The sequence below is a fragment of the Oreochromis niloticus genome, linkage group LG3 (assembly GCF_001858045.2).
Source record: "Oreochromis niloticus isolate F11D_XX linkage group LG3, O_niloticus_UMD_NMBU, whole genome shotgun sequence".
Classification (NCBI taxonomy): Eukaryota; Metazoa; Chordata; class Actinopteri; order Cichliformes; family Cichlidae; genus Oreochromis; species Oreochromis niloticus.
The window spans coordinates 15283741-15295936 of record NC_031967.2 but is presented as its reverse complement, the minus strand read 5'-3'; the positions used below and the strand labels follow the sequence as shown (position 1 = coordinate 15295936).

The 12196-nt window shown below is 39.2% G+C and overlaps 1 protein-coding gene across 2 annotated transcripts; it reads right to left on the bottom strand.

The window, feature by feature from the left end:
• Nucleotides 1-3295: 3295 nt before the first annotated feature.
• On the bottom strand, nt 3296-11710 carry LOC100690158 (claudin domain-containing protein 1). Of its 2 annotated transcripts, none has more exons than XM_019355871.2 (4): nt 11604-11710; nt 7399-7506; nt 7076-7213; nt 3296-5550 (listed from the first exon to the last, which is right to left on the bottom strand). In XM_019355871.2, the coding sequence occupies exons 1-4, from the start codon at nt 11617-11619 to the stop codon at nt 5330-5332; spliced, it is 483 nt and encodes a 160-aa protein (XP_019211416.1). In that variant the 5' UTR covers nt 11620-11710; the 3' UTR covers nt 3296-5329. The 2 variants fall into 2 exon arrangements, with proteins under 2 accessions (XP_019211416.1, XP_003459185.1); XM_003459137.5 differs by lacking the exon at nt 11604-11710 and adding an exon at nt 8341-9441.
• Between the last annotated feature and the right edge of the window lie 486 nt (nt 11711-12196).

The following is a 12196-nucleotide window of genomic DNA, read 5'->3' as shown; positions in this document are numbered from 1 at the left end:
ATACTCAGGGTGTGCCCGGTAAGTTACACTGAAAGTGGATGAACTAAATAAATAAGGATTAGTTTCAACCGTGTATCATGCCAAAATATTTTTTTTACAGATGACGACTACAAGCTGAAAATGGATGGTTCTGCTCTGTTCCCCGTCTATCGTGACATGCACTACAGCCACAAACTGTATATAAAAGATGGACACTGTGATCACGCTATATCATTATAGTTTTCAGGCCTTTTGACATTTTGTTTTAAAAAATAAAACAAACCAATAACAAAGAACGGACTGAACCATACTTTGTGGAGCTATGGACCTTTTAGCTTTCGCTATTGCTAGCTAACATGGTTAGCACGGTGAATCTATAATTCACTGTGATATAAAATAGGCTGGGTATTTTGTTTGCCCAAAAAACAGATATAAAGCAAATTATAATTATAATTTGCAAACTTATAATTACTGTCAAAGTATTTCTAAACTGACTAACCGACTTTCAGACGTACTAGGTCACATTCCTGAAGCCTTAGTAAACTGTTTACTTATACAGACATTTGAATATTGCTCTTACCAGGAAGCAGGTGAAGCATTTCTATTCTAAGACTTCAGAATCCAGTCAGACCTGCCCACACCACCAGAGCAAGAGACAACAGTGGCAGCAGAAACTGGCACCTCTACAGGTCTGCACATACAGAGAGAGGGAGATGTGAGATTTCAATTGAATGAGGCCTTTAAGTACCTTCCTCTGCATGACACAAACTTCTGCAAAGACTAATTAATCTATTAGTCAACATCACATGTAAACTTGTAGCTGAAGTTACACATGTGCACCATGTCCTCCCCGCTATCGTGATTCCTTGGTTCTTTGTACTTTGGAGTGATCTGCTGAGGTAGATTGAAACTTTGACACTCCAGCACCATCTTAGCACCTAGAAGAGATCAGCTTTCAGTGTTTAAACACATTAAACTCCATTTACTGTACATATGAATTCTATTTATTTCAAACATTACTGCTGTTTTTTAAAATCTTGGAGTATTTTGTATTTCCTGAGGAGAAACCAGCTGTACAACCAAAGTCAATATGCAAAGGAAAAACGGAAGCCATGCAAGAGACTGGCACCACGTCCAGGATGTACCCAGTGACTCGCTCTGCGACAGCTGGGCTACAGTGATGATTCCTGCAATCTGGGTGCAGATGGAGCAGGAGCAACAAGCTAATGAGCAGGAATTTGCATCAGAAGATGTTAACCACATGACACTGATGACTGAATTCAATTTTTTACAAAAACTTTTGTTGAAATGACAACATGTGTTATCTTTCACAGACATCATATGCCACTGTGCATTCAAGGATTGAGTTTCTAGTAACAACTGAATCTGTAAAAACAGATGGCATGAATTCATAGGTAATTTTTTATTTAATTATTTTAAATATTTACATAAAAAATGGAAATTCATTACTGATTACTACAGCAATGGTCAGGATATGTTTAAAATGAATTTAAGTGCAAAGAAGCTTATCATAATATGGCCTTTAAAGTACAGTCACTGTGTACTGTTTCAGGTTCCTTGAAATTAATAAGTCAACTGAGGAACATATATAGATCAAATAAACAACACAAAACACCAAATTGTAAACCAATTCACAAGAAAATAACTTTTTTGAATGTAAGTGGTCAGCAAAACAAATTAGTGAATGAGCACTACTGTGCTTTCCCCCTGTTCTCCAAAATCAGTCACAACATGACAAATATGATCAAAAAGCAAATAAAACAATACACTGGGTAAACAAATCATAACACAGCCTGAACCTAAGAAGCACCATAAATGAATAAATATAGATTGAGTAAAAGAATTACGGAAATGTATACAAAGTATGTTCCCATGAAATTTTTCATCATGGGAACATACTGTAAAGACAGTAATCGGTGTCATTGCCACTGTTCTTCCTATGGCCACATTCTTTCAGTCTGTTTCAAAGAAGCTACAGTAAAAGTCCCATTACGAAACAGCCAACCCAGCTGACAAAAAGCATATGAGTTTTCGTTATACTCAGGGTGTGCCCGGTAAGTTACACTGAAAGTGGATGAACTAAATAAATAAGGATTAGTTTCAACTGTGTATCATGCCAAAATATTTTTTTTTACAGATGACGACTACAAGCTGAAAATAGATGGTTCTGCTCTGTTCCCCGTCTATCGTGACATGCACTACAGCCACAAACTGTATATAAAAGATGGACACTGTGATCACGCTATATCATTATAGTTTTCAGGCCTTTTGACATTTTGTTTTAAAAAATAAAACAAACCAATAACAAAGAACGGACTGAACCATACTTTGTGGAGCTATGGACCTTTTAGCTTTCGCTATTGCTAGCTAACACGGTTAGCACGGTGAATCTATAATTCACTGTGATATAAAATAGGCTGGGTATTTTGTTTGCCCAAAAAACAGATATAAAGCAAATTATAATTATAATTTGCAAACTTATAATTACTGTCAAAGTATTTCTAAACTGACTAACCGACTTTCAGACGTACTAGGTCACATTCCTGAAGCCTTAGTAAACTGTTTACTTATACAGACATTTGAATATTGCTCTTACCAGGAAGCAGGTGAAGCATTTCTATTCTAAGACTTCAGAATCCAGTCAGACCTGCCCACACCACCAGAGCAAGAGACAACAGTGGCAGCAGAAACTGGCACCTCTACAGGTCTGCACATACAGAGAGAGGGAGATGTGAGATTTCAATTGAATGAGGCCTTTAAGTACCTTCCTCTGCATGACACAAACTTCTGCAAAGACTAATTAATCTATTAGTCAACATCACATGTAAACTTGTAGCTGAAGTTACACATGTGCACCATGTCCTCCCCGCTATCGTGATTCCTTGGTTCTTTGTACTTTGGAGTGATCTGCTGAGGTAGATTGAAACTTTGACACTCCAGCACCATCTTAGCACCTAGAAGAGATCAGCTTTCAGTGTTTAAACACATTAAACTCCATTTACTGTACATATGAATTCCATTTATTTCAAACATTACTGTTGTTTTTTAAAATCTTGGAGTATTTTGTATTTCCTGAGGAGAAACCAGCTGTACAACCAAAGTCAATATGCAAAGGAAAAACGGAAGCCGTGCAAGAGACTGGCACCACGTCCAGGATGTACCCAGTGACTCGCTCTGCGACAGCTGGGCTACAGTGATGATTCCTGCAATCTGGGTGCAGATGGAGCAGGAGCAACAAGCTAATGAGCAGGAATTTGCATCAGAAGATGTTAACCACATGACACTGATGACTGAATTCAACTTTTACAAAAGCTTTTATTGAAATGACAACATGTGTTACGCTTGCTCACACTCACACACAATATTTAAATATACAGCTATTAACCGTTGCAGCTCACAACTGGGGGATGAAGAACTCTTTCACAAACAACACATGGTGGTATGCATTCAGGGATTGAGTTTCTAGTATTTAAAGACTGAATGTGTAAAATACAGTCTGATTCATAATGAGACGAACGGTGCATCATTTCACAGATATTCATGAAGCTCATAAATCTTTATCAGCGGTGATATTCCACAAACACATATCATGAATTTGGGCAATAATGATATTTTTTTTTCTCCAAATGTATTTAATTATTTTCATATTTACATTTCAAAAATATAGGAATTCACTACTGATTACTACAGCAATGTTTGAAATGAATTTAGGTGCAAAGAAATGCTGTAGCTTATTATAATATGGCCTTTAAAGTACATTCATAGTGCCAACCAGGGAAATGAAACTGAAACAGTTTATGTTTGTTTTTCAAGACATTAATCAGTCAGCTGAGGGACATACATCGATTAAATAAACAATAAAAAACACCCAATTATAAACTAAGAAAATTATTTTCATGAATGTACGGGGTCGGTTAAACACATTAGTGAATGAGCACTACTGTGTTTTTCACTTTTTTCTACAAAAATCAGTCACAACATGACAAATGTGATCAAAAAGCAAACAAAGCAATGCACTACATACATCATGTGGTAAACAAATTATACACAGTCTGAACATAGTAACTACCATAAACAATAAATAAATAAATAAATACACTTAAGTAAAAAAACAACAACAATAAGAGAGGATTCGAAACAGAAATGTAAATTAAATTCTAGTCATGGGAACATTCTGTAAATACACTAATCATCATTGCAATCTAGTAGCCACATCCTTCGAGTGCAACGAATAGGAACGTCATCACATCCAGCTGCAATCACGTGTGCAGCAGACTAGAAAATTTCACCAGCAGAGGTCAGTAAATACACACTTTTCCCAAACTCTTCTTTTACTACTAAGTGTGCTTGCTTATCACTAAAGTGCCTTCGGTCAGCGCCATTTAAATGATAACATCACGCATATCAAGGAACAGTAATCAGTGTGCAGCTTTTTTCTTTGTTCATTAAAAAAAAAACAACTACAAATTTGACTTCCTACTGTGATTCTTTGTTAGCTTTGCGCAAAACATTGTCAACAAAATCAACAAAAATTGCACAAGTTTAAATATTTTCCATTATACGCCTGTTAACTTGATTGTATTTTTACAATGTAAGCTTTATTTTGGACTGAAGAAACCTATGACCACAACTGTGATTTTTTCAAAAGATAAAATTAAATCCTGTTGAATTTTCAACAGATCAAAGATGTTTAAAAATGTGCTGTATGCATGTGCCCTTGTGACTTAAACAAACAGGAAGAACAGCAATATCACAAAATCTCTGTAATCTGATAAGATGGGACGAGATGGAAAGACAACTGTGGTCAGTACATGTGAAACCTGTGTAAACAGTAATTTAAGAACTTGCTTTTACTTTCACTTCCAAACAAGATTTTTTTTTTTCATTTTTCAGGCTCACTGCTACTATGTATGCAGTTCATAGGGTCATGCTATTCTTATCCCTGCCTCCAAAAAACAAAACTATGAAAATAAATCAAAATTTAGTTACTTTTCCGATGTGACTGACCTGCGCTTTGAGAATTTTGATTAAATTTATATGTTGTATGAAAGTAGGGCACTGCTAATGCTTCTCTGCTTCGATTTAAGTTAATCTGAAGCACACGTGTACTACATTATACATATTGTTCTGGCTGATCTGATTTGCAAACCATTTCCATATCCCCCCCCGGAAGATCAAATCTGTTAATGCAGCAAGAAGGGTCACTACTGTACAGTACATGCAAAAATCCTTAATCCTTGAGGGAGAAAAACACATATGTAGAGAAACCCCCCCCCTACATCTCATTAAAAAATGCATTTTGATGTCAGATCCAGAGCTACATCTCAGTCTATGCCACCCGGTAGGCAGTCATGCGGTAGTAGTTCTGACTATGGCTGCGTGCCGCCCACACCAGCAGAGCGGCAGCCATCATGTGGAGAGGTGAAGAAATGAGGGCCAGGTACAGCGACCAGCCGAGAGAGCCGTCCACCGTGTCGGGTAGCATCGACACCCTGTGGAGCAGGTCCATCCCCGCCAGGAAGCAGCACACTGTGGCTAAGGTGCAGAGACCTGGACGGCGTACAGACACACTTAGTTATGGAAAAGTAATCGCTGTGAGCTAAAAGCTTGGGTTCCAGACTGCTTTAAACACTCTGCTTCCTAAATTTAATGCTAACAGTGTGTTTCAGACAGTGCTTGAACTGAAAAAATAAAGATTATTTTCAACTATTGATCAATTTTCTTTTAGTGACCAAGAATAAAAGCTGAAAATGTGTATGATAGGTCCACTTTGCCAACAGCTCTGCTCTGTTCCCAGTCGTGACAATGTGAGACTGACTCAACATGCACTATAACCGCAGACTGTACATAAAAGATGGACACTGTGACTACATTATATCTGATTTTCATGCCTTAAAACAGCATTAACAAACCATGGAGAGAACTATATTTACATAAGTTTGTAGAGCTACTTTCAGATGTAATAGGTAGGGATGGGTATCAAAAACCGGTTCTTGTTGAGAACCGGTTCCCACTGTTTCAATTCCTTGGAATCGTTTGCCATTTTTGCAAACGATTCCCTTATCGATTCCAGTCGCCCCGAATGACGTCACCACGTTGCGGAGCGTCGGAGCGTACCTGGCAGGAAACACGGCGCCTAAGCGGGTCAAACGCTCAAAAGTTTGGTTATACTTTACCAGAACGGATGACAACAGGGCAACTTGCAATACTTGCAAAGTAGGTATTTCATTTAAGGGAGGAAACACTACGAATATGCAAAAGCATTTGCTCACAAAACACGCGATTGAACTTAAATGAATGTCTTTAATTCCGCTCCGGACTCGTGAATCTCAACCCAGCAGCAGTGGTTTGCACGTCATCTCCCGTTAATGCGGCAGGTAAATAATCAACTAACAGTGCATATTATGTTAGCGCGATCTGCTTTATTACAAAACCTGCCATTACTGTGCATTTAGGTGACCGTGATGAGAGAGACAGACAGAGTCTGGCTGGCGCTCGCTGGCAGTTGTCGCTGCAGTCTACCGGTAGCGTCTCTTTTCAGGCCCGAATGTCACCGAGCAGTGACTAGTTTGTGGTAAAAGCCTTGCAGCCATTTGCCACAGCAGATGGTAAGTGAATGTGTTTAATTGTAGGCAGGGACATTACTGGATATTCTTGTGTAATTGCTACAGAATAATTTGTGTTATACTTTGTTATTGCTACAGAAGAATATTTATTTTATTATTTTACATTTACAATTTTCCCCGGGGACCCTGTGACACCCCATTGAAGAGCCATAGGCTGGATCTCTTAAGATCTCACTGTTGGGTTTATAAGGCCATGTTACTCCTAAATTTCTATCTTGTTCAAAGAGAAGATATAAAACAAAATTCTAAGCTAATCGACCTTAGTGTTCTCCTTTTTAAAAATAAGAATCGATAAAGAATCGAATCGTTAAACAGAATCAAAAATGGAATCGGAATCGTTAAAATCTTATCAATACCCATCCCTACTAATAGGTTACATTCCTGAAACCTTACTAAACTGTTTAATTGCACAGTCTGACGGCATGTATGGATTTCAACATTGCTCTTACCAGCCAGCAGGTGAAGCACTCCTATTCCAAGAGTTGGGGTGAGGCTTCGGCACAGGCAGGCACAGAATCCAGTCAGACCTGCCAACACCACTAGACCCAGAGACACCAGCGGCAACAGAAACTGGCACCTCCACAGGTCTGCACATACAGACAGAGTGAAGTGTGAGATAAGATTCTGCCCTGACTGATAATAATGTAGTACTCGACATCACATGTAATTAATGCACTACATAGACAAGAGGCTGAATCGAATATATAATATTCTAGCATCTCAGTGCGGTTTTTGCATATTTTAAAAAGCATACACCTGTGGCTGAACTTACATGTGCGCACCATGTCCTCCCCACTGTTGTGGTTCCCTGGTTCTTTGTACTTTGGAGTGAACTGTTGAGGTAGAGTGAAGCTTCGACACTCCAGCACCATCTTGGCACCTAGAAGAGATCAGCCTCCCATTTATACTCCATTTACTGTACATTTGAATTACATTTTTTATTTCCAACACTGAGTTTTGTACTTCCTGTGGAGAAACCGGTTGTACTAACGCACACAAAATGTAAAGGAAACGTGAAAGCCCTGAGAAAACTTTCTCACATTATGAGAAGAAATAGAGTTAACCACGGCAGGAAACACCTAGTGTACGGTTGGCTTGTCACCTACAAATGAAAGTGATAAATTGGTGATCAAAAAAACAGAGTGACCAAACTGATTGGAAACAGCGGTTAAAATTGAATGGCATGTTGGTGAGGTGGTTAGCACCAGGAAGCAAGCATCCACTCTGTGTGGAGTTTGCACGTTCTTCCACTCCAGCTCCCTCCCAGAAACCAAAGACATGCAGTTAGTGGTGTTGGGTTAACTGGTGATTTTAAACTGGCTGAAGCTATGAATTATTATTTATATGTGTCAGCCCTGCAGGAGACAGGCAGACCTGTTGGGTATGCACCCAGCCTCTTGCCCTGTGACAGCTGGCACAGGGTCAACCCTCCTCCCTCCAGTGACCCTATAATGAATAAGTGGAGGAAAAAGGTTGGAACTGATTTCCTGTCCAAGTCTGTGTAGTGGGAAACAAAATAAAATGCTCTCCATGGAGATGTGATGAAAACAGAGGAGAGGCCTGGGAATAAGCCACACCTGCCTGAGACAAGATGCTCAATTAGAGAGCAGCAAAAGCCATCTTTGTATAGCTTGAACCCTCTGAGATGTGAATTATCCAACTTTACCCAAAGCTACAAGGCCACTGGGCTGCTGACGTCGGCACATATACATACCTGGCTCTTTGTACCAGTGAGCGTTGGCAGGAACAAGCACACACCGCCACCAGAGGCCCACAGTCCCGTTAAGACGGAACAGCGTGTCGCTGTAGGTTTTCTCATCGAATTCTCCGTCCATGAACTCCTCGTACAGGGAGCGCAGCTCGGATATGTTGGCCTCTCCGCGCACCGTGGGGCTGCTGTACTGGTACCAGTGCTGCGTTCCGATGGCCACCGACAGATACACGGTGGCTATGATGCTCAACACGCAGGCGATGACCAGAGCTGTGGCGTAGCGATTGTCAACCATTGTTCACCGAGACAGAGACACGTCAGAAGGGATTAGGTTGATGCCAGCGGTCAAATCGTCGCCCGATCGTTGCGCATCAAGTTGGTCGACATACGATGCTTCCAGTCCCCCCACCCCTCTTCTATCTCAACCACACTGGCATTGGTAACAATGAAAAACGCACTGTGCTGTAGTCGGCACCAGTGCTTTATTTTAATGACTGATACTCATCTCCAGCGCTGCACGAACGCTCAGCGTCAGCAACCCTGCAGCCCGGCTTGGATGCGCCATCTGTTCCCTTGTCCCACTTCCACAGATGGTGGGTGGCCCGACGCTGCGACGGTTACAGAACAACTGGAGTCCACCACCACCACCACCTAAACAACAACCCAGGAAAGAAAGCAAAAATAGAAGCTGCTATACGATAGGCCAAGCCCACCAGCTTGCAAATGCAAATTGCATGTGTCTGATGGCAGGCTGATGCCGGGTGCACCCAGGATGCTAGGAGTTGTAAACACACTAATCCCTGCGTTTTCCTCTTCCGGTTCCGCCGGTCAGCAGAAATTAAAAATAGCATCGTGTAATATACGCGTACCTGGTGAGCAGCCACCCACACACAGACTCTCACAGGCTGACAAATTGCTTCCTCGTTAAACTTGGACTTTTGGGACTAGCTAGTCTGAAAGGCTGCCCAGTTATGCGTTATAAAAATGTCCACCAAACCCAGTGATGCCTTTAATATTAGTAGTGTTATGGTAGGGTCCTTACCTTACTATGTACCTTACTGTTATTACCGCCGACTTAAGCCGACTGCGCTATATTTTTTGCGCATTGAATGGGTACCCCCCCCCCCACACACACACACACACACTCACACACTGACATTGTTTCAGTCGTAGGATGACTGCATGTGCTTTGTAAAACTTTAAAACACGCTTAACTGTTTAAATAAATAAAATGCACTTGAAAAATAGATTTGATTCGATTTGATTATCAATAAAATTAAGTAGGCGAGAACCAGTAGGGCCATAATCAAAATCACATTATGTGGTATGCAGAAAACAAGACTGTGCCTACACTTTAACAACCTGTAATTATTATCTACAAATGTAGGCCTAGGGCCACAAGTGCTAAAATGAAGTAATGAATATATCATTAAATGGGTTGGTTCTTATGTAGTGCATTTCTACTCTATCTGAGCACTCAGAGAGCTTCACACAACTTGTCTCATTCACTACAAGCACTTTTTTTTCTTATGCTCTTTCTACCTAACATTCACACTCCAGTAGATGCATCGGAGAGCAACTTTGGGTTCGTATTGTACAAAGGATATTTGGCTCGCAGACTGGAGCAGACAGGGATTAAACCACAAACCTTCCAATTAGTAGGTGACCTGCTCTACCACATGAGCTACAGCTACCCCAAAAATGTGCTATCAAATAAATACAATTTCAAATAAATACAATGATATTTTAAATGAAATAAATAGACATGTATGTATGTTATTGATGTATGTATGTTAATAATGACACATTTAATGAATTATTTAATAATATATTTATTTAATTCATTTGCCACTCATGGCCCTCCATATTGGGCAGGGTCACTGGTGAGTTGTGAGTAATGAGTTTTAAATAGAAAGCACCCCTGACTATGTGGTTGACCTTTCGGTCGCCTGAATGTGCATTTAAAATCTCCAATGGTGATTTCATTCTTGCAAGGTAGTAAGTCAGTCGCCATAGACTCCAATGATAAAAATGTCTAACTTTACAGGTGAAATGAACATGTTAAATCCTGTTTAAAAAAAAAAAAAAAAAGACTGTTATTGCTTCAGTAGCCGATTTGTCGCTATAAAGGGGTTGGTTTTATATTTGTATTTTTTAATCAGATTAAAAGTTGTTATTCTTGTCATGTCTCACTTGAGTAGCTTTAAATGCAGACTATCCAAAAATACAGAAAATGGGTATTTAAAAGGCCATCTCACAATCAAAGAAAATGTATTTGACTTTATGATTTCTTTCCTTCAAGTAGTCCACCTTCCTATGTGTTCCCTTTAAATCTAGTGCTTGTTGCCTTTATTTTCCCGGCCAAAAAACCTGCTTCTTCCACTGTACACATGACAGACGCCTCTCTTGCTATGTCATGCAAACAGGTTTTATTTTTAGACACTCCCCTTTTTCTGTCTCCAGCCTGTCTGTCTATCTGTGCATCTAACTATCTATAACTTGTACAAGAAAATCACGGTGCGTTACTTTGAAACACACGCACATGCACAGTGATGTTTCTTGACTTTCTGTTTAAGGAAACAAAAAGTAAACTTTGCTACTACATACAGTTGGAAGGTGTCAATAACAGTAAGTTATTGGTGATTTTTGCATATGCAAATTAAATAATGAATAAAATGAGACTAACTTAACAAAAAGTCAAAGAGTCAGCATGTTTCAAAATACAACGACAGCAACAGTCACAGTGAGTGCTGGGAATTAGTTTATGCTTTTTCTTTCTGGTGTTGCCGGTTTTACTTGTCTCTCAAGCGCCAATAAACAAGACAACTATTGCAGTTGTTAGGATCTTGTATACAATATCAATAGCAGTTTACTTAATTAGTATATATATATATATTTTTTAACAAAAATAAAAGCAAAGCCATTTTAATAGTAACAGAAAAGTTACTATACAAAAAAGTCAGTTAACCTATTGCAACCAAGACTTAAAGCTGCTGTTTTTTAATAGTTGTTGTATGATCGGCATTTGAATTGATGAGTCAATCACATTTTAGCTTTGAGCATGTTCTCACTAAAATGTTATTCTCCTGAGTCTGACTAAAGTCTGTACCCTCAGTATCCATCTGTTGTCTTTTTGCTTTCTTTGCAAAATTTAAATGTTGTAAAAATTTACGAAAAAAAGCAAGCAAGGTTTTTTTCTTGGACATCATACAAGGAAAAAACAACAACAACTGCTGTCTATTATTGTACTATAAAAAGAAACTTACCCAGAATGAAAAGCATATGAGATGTAAAGTTATTCAGTCCCCTTCTATTATCTACATGTTTTCCAAAGTGTTACTGACTCACACCTTATGTGACAAACCCCATTTGTTAGATTTCTTAAAGTTGATGAGATGGCTCAACAGGTTTGTACTGAGGTGTTGAAACACCATACTGGTAGCCAAACAATAACAAGCATCGCTTGGAAGTCTTTCAGTTTGCTTGGTCTCTATTGTCTATCTGTCAGTGTTCAACGAAAAAACTCTGAAAGACATCCAGAAACCCTGGAACACTATTTATCAAGACTATTACATTTAAAAAAAAAATGCTACAAAGTCTGGCTCTATGAAGAAATAAAGGGTGGCTTGAGACTTTTGCACAGTGCTGTATGGGATTCTTTTGAGTGACTGCATATTAACATGAATAATATACGAGTGTAAAATCATTTATGTGCAGAGCTGGGGTCATGTGTCTTTAACTGTTGTGTTTCAGTAAGCTAATCTCAACACAGTATTGTGCTTAGTTATCCATTTTCTACTTCAGAGCTTCTAAACAAAGCCTGCCGGTTGTATAATATCTGAATCAGTTCAGATATTCT

Coding starts and splice junctions, on each gene's coding strand:
- LOC100690158 (XM_003459137.5), bottom strand. CDS start 8,632: ATGGTTGACAATCGCTACGCCACAGCTCTGGTCATCGCCTGCGTGTTG. Junction 7,507..8,340: donor TCACTGGTACAAAGAGCCAG/GTATGTATATGT, acceptor GATCTCTTCTAG/GTGCCAAGATGGTGCTGGAG. Junction 7,214..7,398: donor GGAGGACATGGTGCGCACAT/GTAAGTTCAGCC, acceptor CTGTATGTGCAG/ACCTGTGGAGGTGCCAGTTT.